The following is a 25810-nucleotide window of genomic DNA, read 5'->3' on the forward strand; positions in this document are numbered from 1 at the left end:
TTCTCTTCCAATCCTCCATCTTGTCAGGTTGAATAAGTAAAATAGGAAGTTTCTCTTGAGCTAGTAGATCACCTTCATAACTCTGCTCAATATCATGCATCCAAGTAGGAACAATAACAGTAACCCCCATTTGCAGAAACTCACCAGAATCCATGTGTTGTCTAGAAAGTGCATCTGCCACCTTGTTTGTTTTACCTTTCCTGTACTGGATTGTATAATCCAATCCCAATAACTTAGTAAGACCTTTCTTCTGGATAGTAGTAGTTATCTTTTGCTCCAATAAATGCTTTAGAGGCTCATGATCTGTTTTTATGACAAATGAGCCACTCTCCAAATAATGCCTCCAGTGTGATACTGCCACTAGGATGGCTAAGTATTCCTTTTCATAAATAGAAAGGTCTGCATGCTTTGGCCCCAAAGCCTTACTTAAATAAGCTATAGGCCTTCCTGCTTGAGATAAAACAGCCCCAATTCCTTTGGAACTAGCATCAGTTTCCAAAAAAAATTTCTGTTCGAAATTGGGCAAAGCCAAAACTGGAGCTTCACACATAACCTTTTTTAATGTTTCAAAAGCTAATTTAGCCTCTGGAGACCAATGAAATCCATCCTTCTTCAACATATTGGTTAAAGGTTTACTCAATTCTCCATACCCTTTGATAAATTTTCTATAATATCCTGTTAAACCTAAAAATCCTCTCAAAGCTTTCAGATTTTTAGGTAAAGGCCACTGTTGTATAGCCTTTATTTTTTCAGGGTCAGTTGCCACTCCCTTAGCTGAAATTAAGTGTCCCAAATACTTCACTTGTTGTTGGCCAAAAAAGCACTTACTCTTCTTGGCATACAACTTGTTCTTCAACAGAATTTCCAGTACCACTCTTAAATGTTTTTTATGCTCTGCCATACTAGGACTGTAAATCAGAATGTCATCAAAAAACACAAGAACAAACCTCCTTAAATATGCTCCAAACAAGTCATTCATCAAAGCTTGAAAAGTAGCTGGAGCATTAGTCAAGCCGAAAGGCATAACTTTAAATTCATAATGCCCTTGATGAGTTCTAAAAGCAGTTTTATGAACATCCTCATCTTTAATTCGAATTTGCCAATAACCATATCTCAAATCAATCTTGGAAAAGAAAGTAGCCCCATATAATTCATCTAATAAGTCTTCTACTATAGGAATGGGAAATTTATTCTTAACAATATAAGAGTTAAGTTGCCGATAGTCCACACAAAACCTCCAAGTTCCATCCTTTTTTCTAATAAGTAAACAAGGAGAAGCAAAAGGACTCTTACTTACTTGTATGATAGATGAGGATAACATCTGAGCAATCTGTTTTTCAACTTCAGTCTTGTGATGATGAGCAAATCTGTAGGGTCTTAGATTGACTGGTTGTGTCCCCTGTTTAAGAACAATACCATGATCATGTTTTCTGCTAGGAGGCATCCCCTCAGGTTCCTCAAACACTTCTTTAAACTCCTCTAATAACTCTTGTAAAGATAGAGGAATTATGGTTTCCTCCATTTCAGCATGCAACAAATAAATTTCTCCCTTCACTTCAGTATCTTTTGCAATTAACTTCTGAATTTTTTCTCCGGAAATTGGTTTGAGTATTGGTAATTTCTGAGTCCCTCTAATCAGAACAGTCTGTCCATCCTTTTCAAAACTAATTGTCTTGGCCTTAAAATCCATCATTATAGGGCTAAACTCCTCCATCCAGTCCACCCCCAGTACCATATCACTGCCCCCTAAAGACAAAACTCTGAAATCATGCTGAAATTCATAGCCTTGCATCTTCCAACTCACCTTATTGCTTCTGGCAGTACTGAACAGCTTCTCTCCATTAGCTACTGTAATAACTAATGGTTGAGTCTGAACTAGTTCAACTCCTTCTTTGGCCCACTTAGGTGTCACAAAACTATGTGTGCTGCCACTATCAATCAGCACATTAAGTGGTTTTCCTCTGATACAACCTTGAATTCTTAAGGTAGTATGTCCTACATTACCTGTAATAGCATTGATAGAAATTTCCAAGGCCTCTTTTGCTATATCATTCTCTTCTCCAGTTTCTTCTTCCATCAATTCCTGATCAGCAGATTCTTCTTCTTCTTCCATACTGTTCAACTGCCTAACTTTGCACTGATGTCCAGGAGCAAATTTTTCCCCACATTTAAAACATAAATTATTTGCTCTTCTATAATCCAGTAAACTCTGTTTAGTATTGGTATTAGGTGGAATTGGCTTAGGCTGAAAACTCTTAGTCCCACTGTTCTGTTGGCTACTAGAAGAAGTATAAGGAAAAAAATTTTGAGAAAATTTATACTTCTTTCCTTCCATCTCATTAGCCAACTCATAAAGTTTGGCCTCCTGTAAACTTCAGACAATTTTCTGGGCTCCAACACTGTCACCTTGTGTTTTAATTCCTCCTTTATGCCACTAATGAAACTGGAAACAAAATAATCCTCCCCTAAATGCATATGCTGTTGTAGTAAATAGGGTCTTAACTCCTCAAACTTTTCTTGATACTCTTCTACACTGCCCTTCTGCATTAACTTATTAAATTCTTCAATGATATCTGAATAGTTTCTTTCACAAAATCTATGACACAAATCAACCTCAAATTCATGCCAATTCACTCTATGTTTCTGCATAATATAGCCATCAAACCAAGTCTCAGCCTTTCCCATTAAATACATTGCAGCCACATCCAGTTTCTGTTCCTCAGGAACTCCCAAGAGATTAAAATATTTTTGGCATTTTCTAACCCATCCTCTAGGATTACTACCATCAAACATCTGCAACTCTAATTTAGGACGAGGTAAGATAGACCCTAAACTACCAAACAACCCTTTACTGTCCACTTTAACCTCACTAGAACTGCCCCTAACATTTTCTTCCTGCAATGTCTGATTCAGAGGTATAGTACCAGTAAACCCCACAGGTTTAGAAGCTAATATTCATGGTTCATTAGGTTGAAAAGTATACTTTTCATGCTCACTAAGAACCTTAATCAAACATGGCTGTTTACCTCCATTTTTGTCCTGTTTCTCAGCTGCTTTTGCTTGATTCTTCACTGACTGAGGTGAATCTTTCTCCTCAGCTGCTTGATTGACCAGCTGTAGGATCCTTTGCAAATACCCTCTATTCTCCGTCATTCCATCCTCCAACGCTTGAATCCTCCCTTCCAGCTCTTCTTTCTGCCCCGCCCACCAAGAAGGTAAAGTCTCCTCCTTAACCTCCACTGCTGATTGTTCTGGTACTTCTGTGATTTCAGTTTTTTTCATTTTTCTTGTCTTTCCCAGCGTGAAAAATTGATTTTGGATCACTAAAACTCAGCTCTGATTACCAATTGTTATGTTTAGGGTAAGATTGTAGAAGAATTTTTTTAGGGATTTCAGGAAATAGAAGAGAATAATAGATACAGAAAACGTATAATCTCCTTTTTTTTAGATCCCCTTGAAAGATTTGGTACAATTTATATATGGAAAGTACCATACAGCTGTCAGTACAGCCAAAATAACTAACTAATTGCTGACTCATTCCTTCCAACCCTCTACTGTAGCATTTGGATCTAGTAAGACTCCCAGCCTGAAGGATCTACCCATGACTGATAAGTACTGTTGGATCAAATGTCACTGGCCCAACTATTAAAACATCATCACGTGGGTCTTTATTTCCCATTCCAGACCTGTCCATATTCCTTGCTTCATTCATCCCCTTCTCTGGTAAATGTTTAAACCCTAAAACCCCTTCAATCCCTAATTTCTCCTGAATTTCCCACAATCTCGGCTGCTCCTTTCTCAATTCCTTTCCTCTATTTTCCCCCAAATCATCACCTATCAACCCTAACTCTCCTTCCATCGTGACACAAACTCTAAACGGAGCAGCATAACTGGTTTCATTCCAAAACAGTGGTTCACTCGATCTACTCACCAATGGACGCGCAAGACGGAAATCAGCAGTCGCAGCAACTCATCCTCGGCCATAACGTCTTCCTCCTCAAGCATTCAGATGTCCCTGACATAGAGAAGGTCCGCCTCAAGGACGAGGTCCTCAACGCGGTCAAATCCAACGGTAACTCATCCGATTTAACTCTTCTTTTTTCCCGAGTCAATTATTCCGGCTCAACTCTAACCCAATGCTTCGCGTGTTTTCTTCATGGTTGTGGCGGCTGTAGAAATGACTCCATATTACGAAACCCTAGTTGCTGATAAGGTGGTGGAGCTGGATCAGAGCGTTTTGGACTCGATGCGTGCCAAGAATGAAGAGGAGATTAAGAAGCTCGACGAGAAGTGAGATTTTATTCAGTTTTCTTCAATTTTCTCATGTTTGTGTACTGGTTACTTAGGTTTGACCGGACTTTTATTATAGTTAGGTTTTATGGTTTAATTTTTAATTGGAAGTGCAAGATTTTAGGTTTGGGATTTTTCCAGTTGTCTAACGATGTAGAGCTTTTAGCCTAAAGAGAAGTTAGGAGAAAGAGACGAATTCTGAATGAGTTAGGGTTTTCAAGAATTGAGATTTTAATTATAGTGTTGTGGGTGGATTGAATTTTAATTTTATTTTCGTGCCTTTGATCAAACATTTTTGTTTAAGGACTGTTACCATGAGAGGTGCACGGCTGTGGTTTCTTGTTTGGACCGAACACATTTTCGAGTTGTGAATTTGAACATATTGTATTTTTTCTATTCGTACAAGAATTTACACCTTCCAAATTCGTAACTCATTTTCAATTTCATGAGTGTTGTGGTTCTGATTTCTCTACTTTTGTTAGAATACTGATTCCCCTGGTGAAAATAAGCTATGTGTTCCGACTCTTTTTGTTTGAAATACTCCTGTCCGACAGTATTCTGACATAAGTATGACTATGAGGATACGATTCTCTACGATCACTTCAAATGTGTAGAAAAACTTGGGGAAAATGTAACATATCTGTGTAGAATGTATACCTGAATCAGGCACATTCGATTCCCAAGTAACTTTGGTAATAGATATCGGACTAATGATGCCGTCAATTAGAAAACCAAAAATTTATAATCAACTACATCTCAGCAGTTTTTTAACACTTTGATCCCCTCTTTGAAAAGGAAAGAAACACTTGTTGACGACAGATGAATTGTTGTTTTTTTCTTTTTTAATTATGAATTGTTTTTTTTCTTTCCTTTTTTAATTTTGTTCAACCGAAGCATGTCTGTTGGCATTTTAGGATTGCTGATGCTGAAGAAAACTTGGGTGAAAGTGAAGTTCGAGAAGCTCATTTAGCTAAATCCTTATACTACATTCGGATTGGTGAAAAGGTAATAATAATTGTAGTTTATTGCTCTTAAAGGTGATGTCTGCTCATTTTGCTAAATCCTTATATTTTTCAACTTGGCTCGTATCCATCTCGAATCTAGGAGAAAGCGTTGGAGCAATTGAAGGTGACAGAAAACAAGACGGTTGCTGTTGGGCAAAAGATGGACTTGGTGTTCTATACGTTGCAGATTGGTTTTTTCTACATGGATTTCGATCTTATTTCCAAAAGCATTGATAAAGCGAAGAAGTACGTAATCATATTGATTAATAATATCCTATTGATTCTAACTTTTTCTGTACTTGAGATGTATGCCTTTAAACTTGTTGTTGCTCCTATTTTTTATGCCAGCTTATTTGAAGAAGGCGGTGACTGGGAGAGAAAGAACCGTTTGAAGGTGTACGAAGGCTTATATTGCATGGCCACTCGGAATTTCAAGAAGGCAACCAATCTGTTTTTGGATTCCATTTCAACCTTCACTACTTACGAGCTTTTCTCTTATGAGACATTCATATTTTACACTGTGCTTACCAGCATCATATCGTTGGATAGAGTTTCCCTTAAACAAAAGGTATTTTCTTCGAGTTTTACCTCAAAATTGTTGTCCTGTGACTTGTACTACTTTGTATTTGGGATGTGCAGATTTACTGATGGCTAAATGTTATAGGTTGTTGATGCTCCCGAGATCTTGACTGTTATTGGGAAAATACCGCATCTTTCGGAATTCTTAAACTCTCTTTATGATTGTCAGTACAAATCATTCTTCTTAGCATTCGGTATGTATAGCTATAGAATTGTCACTTTGTCCCAATTATATGCCTTATCTAGTCCCTCTGCTTTCCTAACATTTGATAAAAGCTAAAATTTCTTTCACTGATCGATTTGTTCAATTTGTTCCGAATCATATATCAGCTGGCTTGACGGAGCAGATAAAACTGGACCGTTATTTGCACCCACATTTTCGGTTTTATATGAGGGAAGTCAGAACTGTTGTTTACTCTCAATTTCTTGAATCCTACAAGAGTGTTACCAATGAGGCCATGGCAAAGGCTTTTGGAGTGTCAGTTGAATTCATTGATCTGTAAGTGTTTGTATCAAATGATCATCTTATTCAGTTTTATACCCCTTTTTTCCTGTTTCTTATCATTGCTGCTAAAATCTCTATTACTTAGAATCTTCATTTTCTCTAAATTCTCTTATCCAACACCCCTGGCCGGTCTGTATCTGGACAAGTGCATTTTGGTGTGTTACATTGCCTGCCCTTGCATGAGTGTTCCGTTTCTCTTCATGATTCCAGGGAGCTATCGCGGTTTATTGCTGCGGGGAAGCTTCACTGCAAGATCGACAAGGTTGCCGGTGTTCTCGAAACTAACCGTCCCGATGCGAAGAATGCACTCTACCAGGCAACCATTAAACAAGGAGATTTCTTGTTGAATCGCATTCAGAAGTTGTCTCGCGTAATCGATCTTTGAATCAGATTAGCACATCATATGAATTAGAAACGGATGACCAAAGTTTCAAAGAATATGGGAACATACATTTATGTTTTTGAATGTTTCTGGTTTTCGATGCACTTTAATTTCTTTCCTCGTTAGGCCAATTGATGTTATGCTACTGAAGTTTCCAAAGTTTCATATTCGGTGTTATCTGTTGTGTTCTTATTGTGTCTGTCTCTGATGATTCAGGCTATACATGAGTTCGATTCGATATTAAAAATCGAGTCGAGTTCACTCAATTACGTTTGTTGGGTTGTTAAAAAGATCTGAATGTTTCAGAACCACAGATGATTCCCATGATTCGGGCAAAGGATATTGCCTTCTCGTTGTGATTTGGTTTTTCGGTGATGATGAGGGTGATTGAGAGTGGTGGTTGCAAGAGTCGATTTTGTTTGGCTGAGGGTGAGGGTGATTCGATAGGGACCGAAGACGTGAGATACTTCAGTGACGATAGGTTGGGTGGGGTGATGCTTTTGGGCTGGTCGATGGTGATTGTTGGAGTTTAAATTGAGGGTGATAGCGATGTGGTAGTAGAGAGTTGAGATCGATAAATGATAATGGAGGGGGGATTTAGCCGATGGGTGCCAATGGTCGAGAGATTTAGTCTATATTTTATTCTGTTTTGCATTTTATATGAAGGATGAAAAACCCATGCACGACCTTGGTGTTGGGAGTGGGTTGGCCGGGGTATTTTTATTTTTATTTTTGGAGTCAAAGGGTGGTCAAAATGGTTTGAAGGTGCCATGTAAGCATTATATTATTTACTTTAATAGTTGTTAACGTCGAGTGATCGATTTGTTATAAATAAAAAGCGTTGATGATCATTTGTGTAGTTTACCCAATTTAAAACCTTGGTAAACTACGTATTTAATATATAAACTTATCATTTTAGTTCGTTTTAGTATTTAAACTTTCAGTTTTTTTAAAAATATATCTAATGTGTAGTTTTTGTTTTATTTTTATATCTCATCGTTAAAATCTTAACGCATTTAATAATTAAACTATCAGTTTTGATTCGTTTTAATATTAAAATTTTTAATAATTTTTAAAATTTAACGTTAAATTTTAAATAAATATATTAAAATAAAATAAAAACTAAACTATAGATGTAGTTTTGAAAAAAAATTAAAAAATTAAAATTAATTAAAATTAATAATTTAAATACTAAACGTGATTTATCCTTAAAAACTTTATCATTAACAGGAGTAGTAAACTTTGAACTTGTTTTTCCTTTTTTATCTCCGTATTTCAAATTTAGATGACTCCGCTAAGTCCCTCGTTAATTTCGAAATCTTTCTCTCTTCTTCAGTTTAGATTTGGTAGATTCAAAACTTAAATGCCTCGAAATCATAAGATTTCCTTTCCAATCAATCCCTGTCTTTGCTTTCTCAATTGGCAACTTCAGCTTTCAAGTCGACAACTAGGAGAGCTTCCCTCGCAAGCTCACCCGCCGACTCTTCTTCCTCGAACCGCTCCTCCTCCTCCTCCTCCTCCGTCCACCGCCGCGCCAGGAGTCTCAGCAGAGTCCCCCACCGGCTTCCCGGATCCGGTGAAGATGAGGCTACCCCTGTTCCGAATAGCAGGGGAAGGTTCGTTAATACCGTTAGGGGAGCGGGGTTCCCAGAGATTAGTCTCGATGATCTCGCTATCGGCTCTTCGACTCTTCACTCCGAGTACGTTAAGCTTCAGGGATTGATGACGTCACACCACGCAATGGTAGAGGAGGAGGAGGAGAGAATGTGAATCAGAGAAGAGGACGGTCGGTGTCCAGGCAAGAATTCAGGGGTAGTGCTGGAGGAAGGTTAACTTCGGACACCGCTAGCTCCAGAAGGAGAAGTTCGGTCTCTGTTGTTCGGTACCAAATTAGCGACTCTGAGGTACTAATGTGATCACCATTATTATCTCCATTACTGTAATTTTAGTTCTTATTCGTGAGCTCATTATTTAGATGAATTCTCTGGTCACATCAGAATGCTTTGGGATATTGTAATGAGACATCATCTGTAGAATGGACTTAACTATATGCTTGACGTTTACTTAATTTGGACCCAAAGATCAATTTAATTGACATTTTAATCATTTGTGGCATGCACTTGTTACGTCTCCTCAATGGCGTTGCTTAGTTTTAAGTTTAAATAAATTGGCCAAAATGAGAAAAACATGGGAGTATTTGATAGGGACTTCTGATTTCTCCTTTCTAGTATTCAATAACTATCAGACTCTTTATGGTATTGCAAGGGTAATTGCTATGTTTTTGTTCCAAATTTAGAATTGTTAGCTCTTTCGGTGGCATTTGTTTTATGGGTGCCATGTTGCTGTGACTCTTCATTTTTCTTCTAGTATCCGTGCTTGACACCCATGTCAAACACATTTTTTTCGTACATGGTTATCAGATACGACCTTTTTTTCTGATAAGAATCGGAGGTCTCGTTAAAACCCCTTCATAATTGCATGTACCTAACAGGGGACACGGCAAAAAGCGGGAGGAGGAAAAAAGTACCGAAAGTTTATTAATTAATGGGAAAATCCCAAGAGTACAGCAAAAACATATTACAACAATAGCAAAGCCTAATAACACGAAAATAACAACCGAACGCCTATAATTAACCAATTCCTTTTTTCGCCAATTCATCAGCCTCCCTATTAGCGCTTCTAGTAACAAAACGAATTGCTCTTCTAATTATATCTTCAATCTCCTTCACAAGAAATTCAAACGACAATGGACATCCGATTGGATTCTCAATCCAATTCACAACATTTCTGCATTCACATTCTTTACTAACCGCTCCGTGGATTCCGAGACCAGCTTTAATCGCCTTTAATTCTACCAAAACAGGAGGACCGAAGCCAATGGATTCCGAGAAAGATGAAAGAGTCTGCCCCTGAGAATTCCTGATTAGTCCCCCAATGCCGCCCTTCCTCCAGTCTTTACTAACCGCTCCATCGACATTTAACTTTAAAAAACCCTCTGGAGAGGAAACCAACCCACTGAAGATGACAGTGCCCGAGGTCGATTCAAATCTGCTATAGATGGGTCCCCAATTAAGGGATCGGATACGACCTTTCATGTATGTGGAAAAGCTTTGAAAAAATTGAACATACCCATACTAGACATATCCACATTTTAGACACTCATATCTGAGTCCGAATAACATGGTATAAATGTTCTTGATTTAGATCACAAATCATTTTCGATAATTGAATGGTAGTTCATTTTCTATACTTGAATATTAGGTAAATGTTCTTGATTTAGATCGCAAATCATTTTCTATACTTGAATAGAAGGTAAATGTTCTTGATTTAGATCACAAATCATTTTCTATGCTTGAATAGTAGGTAACCTTTTATCATTTTTGGTATAATTGTGTTGCGTTTGATGAAAATAAATGAGGAACTTAAGAATTTTTTGCATGTCAAATATGTTTATTTTCTTGTAGTAATATTAAAGGTGAAGTATCATTGATAAGTGAAAACAGATAGTAATGTCCTGCTGCACTTGGTCAACTTGAATGGTGAGGTTGGCTTTAATGAAACCTATTAGTTTTTCATTGTACCAGAAATAATAATTAAAATACTAACTTGTTGATGTCTATGCATTTATTATTTCTTAAATTGGTAGAGTGACCCAGATCATTCGCAGAACTCAAGCAACCGTGCTAGTATGAGGAGTTCTATTGTTGGAAACAATCAGATATATCCTCCGTTCATAAGCCAACAGCTTCAAACAATAGACAAGGCCTAAGAAGGTCTCTCAGCCAAAAAGACTTAAAGTATCATGATGGCTACTCTGTAAGCATTATCTCTCTCTTTGAGAAAAATATCATTCTAACTTTTACTATCACCATTTAGGTGTGTGGAGTTTTTATATAAGGATGCTATTTAGTGGTTGGGGTAATCCTCACTATACCTATATATCTTTTAGAATCTTTCAAACTCATTTATGTTAAATTTGTTTCGTTCGCTTAATGAAATCAGAGCCACTCTTCTGCTATAACCGATGATGAAGCGAGGGGTGCTGGTTTTTCCAATAAAAGTGGGATGGATCCTCACTATACCTATATATCTTTTAGAATCTTTCAAACTCATTTATGTTAAATTTGTTTCGTTCGCTTAATGAAATCAGAGCCACTCTTCTGCTATAACCGATGATGAAGCGAGGGGTGCTGGTTTTTCCAATAAAAGTGGGATGGAGAAGACTATAAGAACGGTTTATGCGCAGAAAAAGGTTGCTCCTTTCTTTTAAAAAATCACAACTCTGTAATAACAACTAGGAGATGTGTTGCTAAATCTTACACCTTTGTGTTTCCTGCCTGCCAGGGGGAGCACCCCATCGGGATTGACGTGAATGGTGGGTTATATGCTGCAATGCGAAATGAGCTTAAACATGCTGTGGAAGAGATCAAGACACAACTTGAACAAGTTTGTAATTTTTTTGTTTTAGTGAACATGTTTAATGCTTTATTCGCTCCTACATGAGTGTAATTTGCTCAATAACAAACACATTCTTATATCTATGAACTCATACATTCTACTATAGGAAATAGACTCATCGCAAGTCATATTTCCATTAACACCAGATACCACTAGTATGCACTCACCTGGCCTCACTAGTCAATATCGTTCTTTTATCTTTTCTTTGATGCCCAATACTTGTCGATTGATCTGGACTTGCTTTCGATTGATATCTACATAATCATACATTATACGTATAGGAGCGAGCATTAAACATGTTCCTTGTATCGGACCAATCCGCTATCCAGGTAACGTTGGTTCTGAGTTAATACTATCGGCTTAAGATAAGCCTGAACCAATACTTCTTCCGGTTTTTACTTTATATTGGTAACCAAAAATAAGGTTACATTTTAGTTGCTTTTCATGAGAAAAGTAACTTTTCCTAGTACTGTAGATGATTATTAATACAATATTAATTGTATACTTTAAATCTTTGATGCTATTTATTTCCTCAATTAAACTCTGCACTTCATACTTGAAAACATAAGTGATTGGTTTTTATTTTTCGATTCGACAGTCTGAGAAGCGTAGAAAAGATTTATTAGCTGAGATTCTGTTGGAGGAGCAGCATGGGAGAGAGCTCTCTAAAATTGTCAAAGAATTGCTCGCTGTACCAAAGAACACTAACTTTGAGAAACAATTACGAGCCCGAAAGGTACAACCGCGTTATACACTCGCTGCAATACCACGTGACTTTGTACTCTATACGGGTTTTTTTTCGAGTCCGAGCCGTTTTCTTTGTTAAATCCATTAGACTCTGATGTTCTTTGTAAGGAAGGTGATTTGGTCTTCCTTTTTATGGTTTAAACAACATATGAATTGTTTTCCAGAGGAGCAATGACAGATACAGAATGTCCCGGCAATTGACAGAGGAGGCCGAAAAGTATATCGAAGATTTCATTTCTAACGTTGAAGATACGGATATTTCATCATTGGATGCAGACAGGAGCGATACTAGTTCAAGTATAGGGGGGATGGTAAAGACACCGATTTTCCGGAATCCGGCGGCATTTAAATCTGTCCCTGTTGAAATGGATGGTGTAATGCTGCCTTGATTACAGTGGGAGACTTCTAATGATGGTTCTCTTTCATCTTGCTAGAATAAACATAATCTTTCCCAGGTAATCTTATGCTCTACTTAGATATGGTAGTTGATAGTAAAAAGTAGAATATCGAACACTATTCGATCTGTTTTTTGAAGATTCAGATGATTTCCGAATTTGGATATTATATTTGTTATCCAAACGGATTATGAGATGACTATTGGCTTTGGATGTTTATTATTTACCATCCTAATTCCTTTTTGATTTTCGTTCAAATATTGTTGGATATTCAAATTTATTAAATTGCACTAGAGGTCATTGCACTATACTCAAATGATTGTCTTGTTCACTGAACTTTTAATAGTTTCAAAAATGGTTATTAAATTTATCAAACTTTGACAATTTATTATAATGATGCAGTAATATTTTGATTAATTTAATGATCATTTTATAACTTTTAAAAGTCCAATGATCAAAATGATCATCTTGACATAAATCCATGACTTCTAGTGTACTTTATTTATTTTATTCTTCCAGTCCATTGTTGTAGAATACGACTATCGGATAGAGTAAAATCGTAACTGATAATTTGAGAAAATAAAAATGAAGACACAAATTTTACGTGAAAACCCCCTAAATAATATAGGGTAAAAACCACGGGCAAAGATAGAAGAATTTCACTATGAGAAAATAAGAATTACAACTTCTCTCAATCTAACAAGGAGAAAACAATAACAATTTTCTCTTGATAAAAATGAGAAAACAACTCTCAATAAAACTCTCTAAATTCTCTAGTATTGGGAGAAAGCTAGAATGATTTAGGATGATTTTGAAGCTAAACGGATTAGGGTATTTATAGTTGAAGCTTAAGGACTAATCTTATAAATATCCTAAAGCACAGAGACTTAAAATGCAATTATCCCATGTCAATTTTCAACCAACTTGCTGTCAATTATCAACCATTTGCACCGAAAGTTTTGGCCAGCAATTTCCACCGAAAGTTACTTGACTTTTCAACAATCTCTCACTTGAAGATTTGATTGGAACAATCATATCTTCATACCATTATTTCTACCTTGTACTATTCATGTTGCTTATGTCTCTGACAGTCCACAAGAGGATCGACACCAAGTAAATTTATCAGCATTGATTGCCTTCGTCATGAAATCTGTTATGTTGTCTTTAGTATGAATTTTCTGCATATCTACCGTCCCTTCTTCTACCTTTTCACGAATGAAATGGTATTGAACTCGTATGTATTTTGTCATTGAATGAAATGCTGGATTCCTTACTAGATGCAAGGCGCTTTGTCTGTCACAAAACAGAGAGACATACTCTTGATTGTGCCCAAGCTCTTCCAATAACATCTTCAACCAGATTGTTTCTTTACTGGTTTGTGTAGCTGCTACATATTCTGCATCTGTTGTGGATGTAGCCACAACTGACTGCAATTTTGAAACCCATCTTACACCTCCACCAGCAATTTTAAACATATATCATATAGTAGATTTGCGTTTATCCAAATCCCCTGCATAATCAGAATCGACATACCCGTTGATAAGTAAGTTTGATTCTCCGTAACATAATACAATATTTGAGGTCCCTTTGATGTATCTCAGGATCTTCTTTACTGTATTCCAATGCTCTTTGCCTAGATTCACCATGTACCGACTAACTACTCTCACTGCTTGTGCAATGTCCAGTCTTGTGCATATCATAGCGAACATTAAACTTCCCACTAATTATGCATACGGTACTCGAGACATCTCCATCCTCTCTTCTTTACTGCTAGGACTCATACTGGAGGATAATTTAAAGTTAATAGGAAGAGGGGTAGAAATTGGCTTACAATATTGCATTTTGAATCGTGATAAGATATTCTTCAAGTAATTCTTTTGTGAAAGCCAAATCTTCCTATTACTTCTGTCTCGGTGAATTTGCATCCTTAGAATCTTGTTTGCTGATCCCAAGTCATTCATTTCAAATTCTCTAGCCAGTTGTGCCTTCAATTCTTCAATATGATCTTTGTTGGGTCCTGCAACCAATATGTCATCCACATACAACAATACTATAACAAAATCGTTATCACCTAACCTCTTGAAATAAGCACAAGGGTCTGCATTAAGTCTGTTGTATCCTAGGCACATAATGAATGAATCAAATCTCTTATACCAACACCTCGACGCCTGCTTTAGACAGTACAGAGATTTGTTCAACCTGCAAACCAAGTTCTTCTTTTCTTTTTCTTCAAAACCTTCAGGCTGGAGCATATAAATCTCTTCTTCAAGATTTCTATGAAGAAAAGTTGTATTAACATCTAGCTGCTTTAGATGTAAGTTCAATGTAGCACACATTGCCAAGACTACTCGAACTGTTGTTAGTCGAATGACATGAGAAAAGATTTCATTGAAATCAATACCTTCTTTTTGAGTATATCCTTTGACCACCAGTCTTGCACGACATCTCTCCACTTGATTGTTACCATTTCGCTTGATTTTGAAGACCCATTTGTTAGCAATTGGCTTCCTTCCTTGTGGTAGTGGCACAAGGTCTCATTTATTATTTTTATGAAGGGTTTCAATTTCTTATTACATCGCCATCATCCATAGTGAAGCATCTGAGCTGTTTATTGCCTCATGGTATGTTGATGGCTTACCGTCCTCTGTTAAAAGGCAGTATGCAATATTTCCTTCTATAACATAATCTGAGTGCCAATTGGAACGTCTTCTCACACGATCTGATTGACGAGTTGTTGGAGCTTCAGAACTCTTTGTTTCTTGTTCATCATGTGCTGATTCTGCTTCAGAAGAATCTCCTTATTCAAACTCATTTTCCACATGTATCTGTGTAGTCTTTGACTTTTCAGCACTATCATCGTCTTTTTTTCTTTGTAGCTTATATTCTACAAAGATAACATCCCTGCTGATGATCACTTTACGGGCAGTGGGATTCCACAAGCGATACCCATTTACTCCATCAATATACCCCAAGAATTTGCATTTCCTGGATTTTGGATCCAACTTTGAAATTTCTTGAGAGTTGTACATCACGTACACAATACTTCCAAATATATGGATGTTTGAATAATCAGCTGGTTTACCAGTCTACATCTCCATTGGTGTCTTCATCTCTATTGTAGTTGATGGAGCTTGATTCACCAAATAACATGCGATATTGACTGTTTCTGCCCAAAATGATTTTTCTAGGCATGCATCTCTCAACATTTCTCTTGTTCTTTATAACATGGTTCTGTTCATCCGCTCTGCCACTCTATTTTTTTAGGAGTGTTTGCCACTGTGAACTGTCTTTTGATGCCTTCTTTCCTGCAAAAGTCATCAAAATTTTCACTTGTGTATTCTCTTCCATTATTTATTCTGAAACATTTGATCTTATTTCCAAAATCATGTTCCACCCGCGCTTTGAAGTTTTTGAAAATTGAAAACACATATGACTTCTTCTTAATAGGGTACACCCAACATCTCTTGGAGTAATCATCAATAAATGAGACAAAGTATTTTGCTCCACGTAGGGATGTAACTGGTGCTTGCCATACATCATAATGAACCAATTCTAGAACACTTTTGCCTCTAGAATTTGATGTGTTGAATTTCAACCGGTGCTGCTTACTTGTTATACAATGCTAACACAAATTAAGTGATACTTTTGTTAAGCATGGTAGTAGCTTTTTCTCCACAGGGACTTTCATTCCTTGTTCTGACATGTGTCCAATTTTCTGATGTCATAGCATTGCAGAATCTGAACTACATGAGGTAACATATGCTTATGCTTCTAGCAAAGTCTCTCTCTTCAGCATGTACAAGTTTGTTGCTATCTTTTCGCATTTCATCACCACAAGCACTCCACGGAACACCTTCATGATTCATTACCGTGTTTCAATCTTGCTTGCATTATTATCCAACAATCCGTAGGATAATAAAATTTTCTTCAGACCTTTCACGTGCCGCACATCTCGACAACTTTAATTGTTCCATCATACATCTTCAATTTGATGGTTCCAATGCCAATGATCTCTAAGGCATGATCATTGCAACTATACACAGATCCTCCTGAGATAGGTTCATAATGATGGAACCATTCTCTTCTTGAGGTCATGTGATATGTTGTTCCCAAATCAATGAGCTATATATCTGCAAATTTTTTTCTACCTTCCACGGTGGTTGACTCTTCACAACATAGAGCATCTTCATCATCTGAAGTGTTTGTGGTATTGCCTTGTGGATTGGAGTTTTTATTTAGACTCCAACAATCCTTCTTCAAGTGACCATTCTTTCTACAATTGTAGCACTTTAAATTCTTTTTGCTTCTCGATTTTGATATACAATTGTTGAGTTAATCGATTGACGAAATTGGCCAAGAGGGGGGTGAATTGGCAATTAAAAAATTTGGTGGAAGCTTTTGCAGAAAATTGAAAAGATTTGCACATCGATTTAGAGTGGTTCGACTCTCTCAATCAAAGTCTACGTCCACTACCTTAGCTATCCACACTAAGGATTTTCCAACAAATTCACTAATTTGTTCTTTCTTTTGAGGCCAAAGAGATAACCTTACAACACCCTCAATAATATACCCCAATTCTTGAGAACACTCTTTCCCAAAGAGAAGATTACAAATTTGCAAACTTACAAGGAAAACCTCACAAGGTAAGATGTTTGCACAATTATAGAACAAGAAAAGAACACTCAAAGATAATTACAAATGAGCACAAATGGTGTTCTTGAAAGCAAAATGAATATTGAAAGGAAAATTGGCTTGATTTGCACAAACTTGATGTTTGATGCTTTCTCTCTTGTTTCTCTATGATTTCTTGTTGATCAAGGGCTTCAGAACTTGTTTAAATATACATTGAATCACTTCTGAACGTTGGGGATAATTAATGAAGATAATATAGTTGTTTTAGTGTGAAAACAATTAATAAAACAGCATGGAGCGTGGGGGGAATCGGTTCTCCCTCATAGGGGATCGGTTCCCTAAGTGTAAAATTCAAATATTTCGACCGTTGAACAGGGGGGAATCGGTACCCCCTATGGGGGAATCGGTTCCCTCCGAGCATTCTGGAAATCTCGGAGCCAAACCATTCAGGGGGAATCGGTACCCCATTGGGGGGGAATCGGTTCCCTCTGAGCAATCTGGAATTTTTGGCTTTGAAATGGTTCGAAATACTTTGAAAGATTATTTTGAAATTGTTTTAAGATTAAAACTTAATTTTACACTTAATTAAGGATTAAAAATGATTTTTGAAATATTTTTGAGTAATGTTTTGATATTCGAATAATTATATCGAATATACTTAGAAAATCATTTTGGAAAATCTTAAAATTCATTTAACTTAATTTGTTATATCGAAATATCAAAATGTTTTCAACAATCTCCCCCTTTTTGATATAACAAAACATTTTTAGTAATTTTAAGATTTTGAAATCAAGTTTTGAAATTACTCCCCCTTACTTTAACACTTCTCCCATTTATCATTTTAAAACACACACTTCTCCCCTTTTTTGTTAAATCAAAAAGATTCAAAGAAACGTGAAAAATATTTAGCCAATTGATTAGGTATATGTATGCATAAGCTGCTAAGATCACAATCAAGAGAACCGTTAGCCATTAGTTCCATAATCAATATTCATAAATAATGTGATATGACAAAATTGGTCATATTGCTAATAATGATGTAAATGATGCAATAATGAATAAATCACACCAAACATATAAGTTCACACCATCCATAAATCCAAACAAATTCACAATCCACAAATTCAAACATTCCAAAATATTCAAAATGTTAAAACAATAAGTTTGGAAAACAAAGTAAAACATTTAATCACATATCCGGATCAGGAGGAGGAAAACGAGCTCGTATAGCGGCCATTTCGTTAGTGAGGTCATTAATACGTGCGTTGGTTGCTTCATTATTTGCACGCATTTCCCGAAGAATTTCTAATTGTTGAGCTCCCATTGTGGATAAATGGGACTCTATAGAATTAAAGCGTGAATCCATGGTCGCATAAATCAAATGTCTCCATAAAAGATTGAAAATATGGAGGCATTTGAGTCGATTGTTGTGCTTGCTCTTCGGTCTGCTCCTCGGGTTGCTCAGGTTCGTCTTCAGCTTCATTGATGTCTCGCATTAATTGCTCAAGCTCGAGATCTTCGTCAGCTTCGGGTGGAGCTTGTGAAGAACTAGCTCCCGGAGTAGTTGCAGAAGATCGAACCCATTCACCGGTTTCTTTATTTTTGACCCATCCCGCTCTTGTTAAAGAAAGAAGATTGATTTGTTTCTTAAGAGGAAAAGCGGCATCTAGACCAACTCGAAGCTCGGCTTTAGAAAAGAGATTACTAAGGATACAACCGTAAACTAGTGAAGAACAGAGTTTCTTATTTGGCACTAGGTTAACGGTTTCAACGATCTCAGCAAAGATAATCTCGGAAAGGTTTATTTTTATGTTGTGTTCAAAACAATGCAACCACCAAAGGTCTAAAGCTCTAAGAGTAGAATAACGACCCCCGGATGGTCGAAACCACCAAGTGATCATGAGATGAAGAAAACGCTCATGAAGATCTAGAACACTTGCACTATCATTCCGTTTATATCGTGAGCCTAAAACTTGTTTTTCATTTGATAAACCTTCATTATCCAAGCCTAAGGCATTGGCTATGTAATCCGGATCAAGATGGAAATATTGACCTAGGAGGTAGGAACGTACTCCTATGGTTTTGGTTTTGTCACAATTTTTGATACAAACGGCATTACAGTAGAAGATACGAACAAGTTGATGATAGACAACGGGTTCAAGTTCGAAAAGTTTATCAAATTTCTATTCGTGCAAGATAGGGAGATATTTAAAGTTAATAGCAACTATAGCTTGAAGAGATGGGATACGTTCTTCCCTAATCTTATACGAGTCAAAATATTGGTAAAACCAATAACGATAATCTTTAGGACTCGGTTGATTGAAACAAGAATTTTGGATAGTCAAGTTAGGATCAAGATTTGGAATAGGATTTTGAGGAATAGGAGGTGGATTTGGTTGACGACTAGAACGACTAAATGAAGACCTAGCACGTTTAGGATTAGACATGGTGAAGAAAATCGGAATAGATTGAATAACCTGCAATTTTAAAAACAAATGTATGCAATTCAATTAATCCCAAAACTCAATTGAGTCCTCAATATTTCAAGGTTCTCTAAATCAATCCTAATGGGCAAAGTTTTTGAAAAACTTTTGAAAAATATGGTTTTGAGAAACAATATATGTATAGTTTTCATAACAACAACATAATTTAATCAAAACACAATAATTTGAAAATTAACATTTTTTTTTATTTCGAAAAATTAAAAATTTGTGGAAAATTCTTGTGTTTTTGATGAAATTAGTTGTAACATCTAATTTCTAATCACTAAACAATCAATACCCGATCACTATTTCAACCTAGAACTAATTAAAACTAATCCTAAGTTCAAAATCAATGAAATAGAGAGTTTAGAAAAATTTACCTTGAAAGATGAAGATTGAGGGGATTTAGATGTTGTTTGCACGATTTTAATGATGATTGCAAGTTTAGGAGATGATATTTGAAGTGAATTCCTATTAAAATCAATGATTTGAGGCAAGAATGGAGATTTGAGTGTTTGAGGGTGAGAAACGGCAGAATAGGTTTTGGGGTTATGGGGGTGTTCTGCCCGATTTTAACAGAACCCCAGGGGGGTATCGATTCCCCTGTGGGGGGAATCGGTTCCTATTCAAAGGGGGAATCGGTTCCCTTATGGGGGGATCGATTCCCTCTGCACCAAAATGCTAAAATCCGATTTTTAAGCACACAAAATGATAAATTAATCTTCTCTAGTGGTATAGGCAACTCATATATTGAAAAATAATTATGTTCAAACAATTAAATTAATCTTTAATCGATATTGGAACATAAAATTAATTTTTCATCAAGAATCATAAACTCCCCCTAACTAATAGCAATGAATGCAATCAAAAATTACTATTATGAGCATTTTTCAGTATTTATTAAAAGTGCTGAATTCTTTTAAACACTAAGTGAAGATAGGTCAGTTAAACCTAATTCTCTCCTAAGTGTCCAAAACCTTTCCTTATCTAAGGGTTTTGTAAAAATATCCGCTAATTGATGCAAAGTATCAACAAATTCTAAAACTACATCTTCCTTAGTGACATGATCTCTAATGAAGTGATGTCTAATTTCAATGTGTTTAGTTCTAGAGTGTTGGATGGGATTTTTAGTGAGACAAATAGCACTAGTATTGTCACACTTGATAGGAATAGTACCTACTTCAATTCCATAATCAAAAAGTTGTTGTTTCATCCATAAAACTTGTGCACAACAACTACCGGCTGAAATATATTCCGCTTCAGTGGTAGATAATGCAACACAATTTTGTTTCTTTGAAAACCAAGAAATCAGCATATTTCCAAGGAATTGGCAAGTACCGGAGGTGTTTTTCCTATCTAATTTACATCCTCCATAATCCGCATCAGAAAAAGCATGCAAGCTAAAGCTAGAGTCTCTAGGATACCAAAGTCCTAAACTAGGAGTGTCCTTAAGGTATCTAAAGATTCTCTTAACAGCTAGTAAATGTAATTCCTTAGGACATGATTGAAATCTAACACATAAGCAAACACTAAACATGATGTCCGGTCTACTTGCAGTTAGATAAAGCAAAGAGTCAATCATTGACTTATATAATTCAACATCTACACATTTACCTCCTTCATATAAGTCAAGCTTTGTTGAAGAGCTCATTGGAGTGTCATGAGGTTTCCCATTTTCCAGTCCAAACTTCTTGAGCATATCTTTGACGTATTTAGTTTGATTAATGAAGATGCCATCTTTTCTTTGCTTGATTTGGAGTCCCAAGAAAAATGAGAGCTCCCCCATCATGCTCATCTCAAACTCACTTTGCATTAGCTTAGAAAATTCTTGGCAAAGAACATCATTAGTAGAACCAAATATTATATCATCAACATAAATTTGAACTACTAATAAATCTTTACCTTTATGCTTTAAAAACAATGTAGTGTCAACCTTTCCTTTTGAAAAACCTTTTTCAATTAGAAAATTTGACAATCTTTCATACCAAGCTCTAGGAGCTTGTTTTAAACCATAAAGAGCTTTTGTCAATTTAAGAACATGATCTGGAAATTTTGAATCTTCAAAACCTGGAGGTTGTTCCACATACACTTCTTCTTTTATAAAACCATTTAAAAATGCACTTTTAACATCCATTTGATATAATTTAAATTCATGAAAACATGCAAATGCTAATAACATTCTAATTGCTTCTATCCTAGCTACGGGAGCATATGTTTCATCATAGTCTATGCCCTCTTCTTGAGTATACCCTTGAGCAACAAGTCTAGCCTTGTTTCTCACTATATTACCACTCTTATCAAGCTTATTCCTAAATACCCATCTAGTACCTACAGTAGATTTATTACTAGGCCTTTCAACTAATGTACATACTTTACTTCTCTCAAATTGATTTAACTCTTCTTGCATAGCCATAATCCAATGTTCATCATTTAATGCTTCTTTAATATTCTTAGGCTCTATGCATGAGATAAATGCAACATAATTACAAATATTTCTAAGAGAAGATCGAGTTGTTACCCCTTTTGATGGATCACCTATAATTTCACCATCCTTGACATAGTTGTACTCTCTTGGATAAGATACTTCCCTTTCTTCAATGGTTGGATTCTCAAGAGGATCATGAGTTTCCTCATTTTTCGTTTCTTCCTTTGATGATGGTTCTCCAACTTCATGTCTAACATCATTTGTATTTATAACACCTACATCATCATTCACACAATAATCCTTCCTTGGAAGGGGATTATCATCGAAAACAATATGTATAGACTCTTCTACAACTAAAGTTCTTTTATTAAATATTCGATAAGCTTTAGAATTTAAGGAGTAACCCAGAAAAATTCATTCATCACTTTTAGCATCAAATTTGCCAAGGTTTTCTTTACCGTTGTTTAAAACAAAACATTTACATCCAAAAGGATGAAAATAGCTAATGTTAGGCTTTTTATTTTTGAAAATTTCATATGGAGTTTTCTTTAAAATTGGCCTAATCATTACTCGATTTACAACATAACAAGCGGTATTTGTGGCTTCCGCCCAAAAAAATTTTGGCAAATTATTTTCACAAAGCATGGTTCTAGCCATTTCTTCTAAAGTTCGATTTTTCCTCTCAACAACTCCATTTTGTTGAGGGGTTCTAGGTGCTGAAAAATTATGACTAATACCATTAGAATTACAAAATTCAATAAATCCAAGATTTTCAAATTCAGTGCCATGATCACTCCTAACACTAGTTATAGAGTAATCCTTTTCATTTTTGGATTATTTTTGAAAATGTGATGAACTGTTCTAATGTTTCATCTTTAGTACTTAAAAATAGAACCCAAGTATATCTAGAATAGTCATCTACCAAGACAAATGCATATTGTTTTCCACCCAAGCTAGTAGTCCTAGTTGGCCCAAAAAGATCTACATGGATCAATTGTAATACTCTACTAGTTGATACGTCATTAATGGATTTAAAAGAAACACGCTTTTGTTTTCTTTTAGCACAAGCATCACAGATTTTATCATTATCAAATTTAAGCTTAGGCAACCCTCGAACTAAATCACATTGAATTAGCCGTTGCAAAACACTCATACTAGCATGTCCTAGTCTCCTATGCCATAACCAACTATCATGTTCATCCTTAGCAACTAGGCATAAATTAGTCATATCAAAAGAATCTAAATGCACCATGTAAATGTTCCCTATTCTATGACCAATAAGCATAATCCGATTAGATGCAATGTCAATGACTTTACAACCATTAAATAAGACATTGAATCCTTTATCGCATAATTGACTAATACTCAATAGATTATGCTTTAATCCATTCACATATAAAACATTTTTAATTTGTATGGAAGAGGTATTACCTATTGTACCAATACCTTCAATGTGACCTTTTGAATTGTCTCCAACCGGCTTTTGTCTCTGGTCATGTGTCTTGAGCATCCACTATCAAGGTACCATGAATTTGAATTTGTTTCCCGTGCCTTGTAGCAATGCTCCTTTCCCTACAAACATAGATTAATTTTTGATTTTTGGTACCCAAATTCTTTTGGGTCCATATTCATTAGTTTCCAAAATCCTAGTCCCCTTAGGTATCCATTTGTGTAGGATATTTTTATCTTTAGTAGTAATGAGTTCTTTAGGAACCCACATACTTCTAACGATTTTTCCATTAGAGGTTCTTTGGGGACCTCTATGATTGTAGTTTCTAAAACTTTTTTCTAACAAAGTTGGATTTTGAATTTTCACCTTTTTCAAAATGTTTTGTTCCAACTTTATCAAAAGAAGTTTTAAGATCATCAATTTTCTTTTGATGATCATCATTGATCTTTGAAAGTAAATTTTGCAAATCTAAATTTTTCTTTTCAAACTCTTCTAGTTTGATTTGCAAATCTTTGATTTTACTTTCAAGATTGTTGTTGGTTTTGGATATGAGTTTGTTTTCATTTTTCAATTTTGAAACATCATTTTTATATTTTAAAAATAATTTCTCATAATCCGAAGCCAACCCATTATATTCTTCTAATAACTCATCATAGGATAAATCATCAAAATCGGATGAGTTAGAGGTTACCGTAGAATCTTCCCTAAATGCCATCAAGCACAAGTTAACTACTTCTTGTTCCTCTTCATCGGAACTTTCTTCATCGCTCCATGTAGCCACATGAGCCTTGTGCTTATTCTTTGATTGACCCTTTTTTCTTCAATTGTGGGCAATCATATTTAACATGCCCTGGCTTTTTGCATTCGTAGCAAATGATTGAGTCCTTCTTTTTCGGTTCATTTTTGAGGCCTTCATTTCGTTTGAATTTTCTTTCTCGATAAGGTCTCATCATTTTTCTGAACCGTTTGGAAAACAATGCCATTTCCTCGTCATCGTCATCGTTATTCGAATCACTCTCATCTTTAGTGGATTTGAGAGCAACTCCAATGTTTTTCTTCTTCTCCTTCTCCTTTGGTGTCTCGTCAATTTTGTCGAGGTCCACCTCATCTTCGAGCATCATTTCATGAGTGAGGAGTGACCCAATTAGCTCTTCAAGAGTTAAGGACGTTAAGTCCTTAGACTCGATGATTGCCGTCTTCTTTGATTGCCACAATTTTGGGAGGAGTAGACTAACTTCCTCACAAGCTTTTCATTTGAAATGATCTCTCCATATGATTTGAGACCATTGACAATCGTTGAAAATCTATCCGTCATAGCTTTGATATCTTCATTTGGTTTCATCCTGAAATTTTCATAGCTATGCGTTAGCATACTAATTTTAGATTTCTTTACCTCATCGGTACATTCATGAGTGACTTGAAGTTTGTCCCATATTTCTTTGGCGGTTGTACACGATGAAACTCTTCCATATTCATCTGGTCCAAGAGCACAAAAAATGATATGGATGGCTTTGGAGTTGAGTTGGAACATTCTTGTCTCTCCTTCACTCCACAACCTTGGATGAGTGAGAGGTTTGATGTATCCTTCTTCTACAGCATTCCATGCTCCCATGTCACTTGCTTGAATGAAGTACATCATTCTATTCTTCCAATAAGCATAGTTAGCTCCATTGAAGAAAGGAGGCTTGTTGACGGGCATCGAATCGAGATCGGAGTCGAAGTTTGAAGCGGAGGCCATTGATGACTTTGATAATCGATATAACTCTTCCCGAATCGACTCAAGAGCCGATTAAACTTTCAAATGAGTTAGGCTCTGATGCCAATTGTTGAGTTAATCGATTGACGGAATTGGCCAAGAGGGGGGTGAATTGGCAATTAAAAAATTTGGTGGAAGCTTTTGCAGAAAATTGAAAAGATTTGCACAGCGATTTAGAGTGGTTCGACTTTCTCAATCAAAGTCTACGTCCACTACCTTAGCTATCCACACTAAGGATTTTCCAACAAATTTACTAATTTGTTCTTTCTTTTGAGGCCAAAGAGATAACCTTACAACACCCTCAAGAATATACCCCAATTCTTGAGAACACTCTTTCCCAAAGAGAAGATTACAAATTTGCAAACTTACAAGGAAAACCTCACAAGGTAAGATGTTTGCACAATTCTAGAACAAGAAAAGAACACTCAAAGATAATTACAAATGAGCACAAATGGTGTTCTTGAAAGCAAAATGAATATTGAAAGGAAAATTGGCTTGATTTGCACAAACTTGATGTTTGATGCTTTCTCTCTTGTTTCTCTATGATTTCTTGTTGATCAAGGGCTTCAGAACTTGTTTAAATACACCTTGAATCACTTCTGAACGTTGGGGATAATTAATGAAGATAATATAGCCGTTTTAGTGTGAAAACAATTAATAAAACAACATGGAGCATGGGGGAATCAGTTCTCCCTCATAGGGGA

General features: G+C 36.0%; 2 protein-coding genes across 2 annotated transcripts; one reads left to right on the forward strand and one right to left on the reverse strand.

Annotated features, from left to right (window-relative positions):
* Positions 1-3933: 3933 nt before the first annotated feature.
* LOC120184835 (26S proteasome non-ATPase regulatory subunit 6 homolog) lies at positions 3934-6934 on the forward strand. The gene is made up of 8 exons (XM_039189213.1): positions 3934-4072; positions 4176-4290; positions 5205-5295; positions 5395-5540; positions 5643-5862; positions 5959-6067; positions 6204-6372; positions 6589-6934. The coding sequence occupies exons 1-8, from the start codon at positions 3934-3936 to the stop codon at positions 6761-6763; spliced, it is 1164 nt and encodes a 387-aa protein (XP_039045144.1). The 3' UTR covers positions 6764-6934.
* A 2456-nt stretch (positions 6935-9390) lies between these two features.
* LOC120184840 lies at positions 9391-9855 on the reverse strand. Its single transcript, XM_039189216.1, has one exon. It carries the CDS (start codon positions 9853-9855, stop codon positions 9391-9393), a length of 465 nt encoding a protein of 154 aa, XP_039045147.1.
* Between the last annotated feature and the right edge of the window lie 15955 nt (positions 9856-25810).

The sequence above is a fragment of the Hibiscus syriacus genome, unplaced genomic scaffold (genome assembly GCF_006381635.1).
Source record: "Hibiscus syriacus cultivar Baekdansim isolate YM2019G1 unplaced genomic scaffold, ASM638163v2 tig00112957_pilon, whole genome shotgun sequence".
Taxonomy (NCBI): domain Eukaryota; kingdom Viridiplantae; phylum Streptophyta; class Magnoliopsida; order Malvales; family Malvaceae; genus Hibiscus; species Hibiscus syriacus.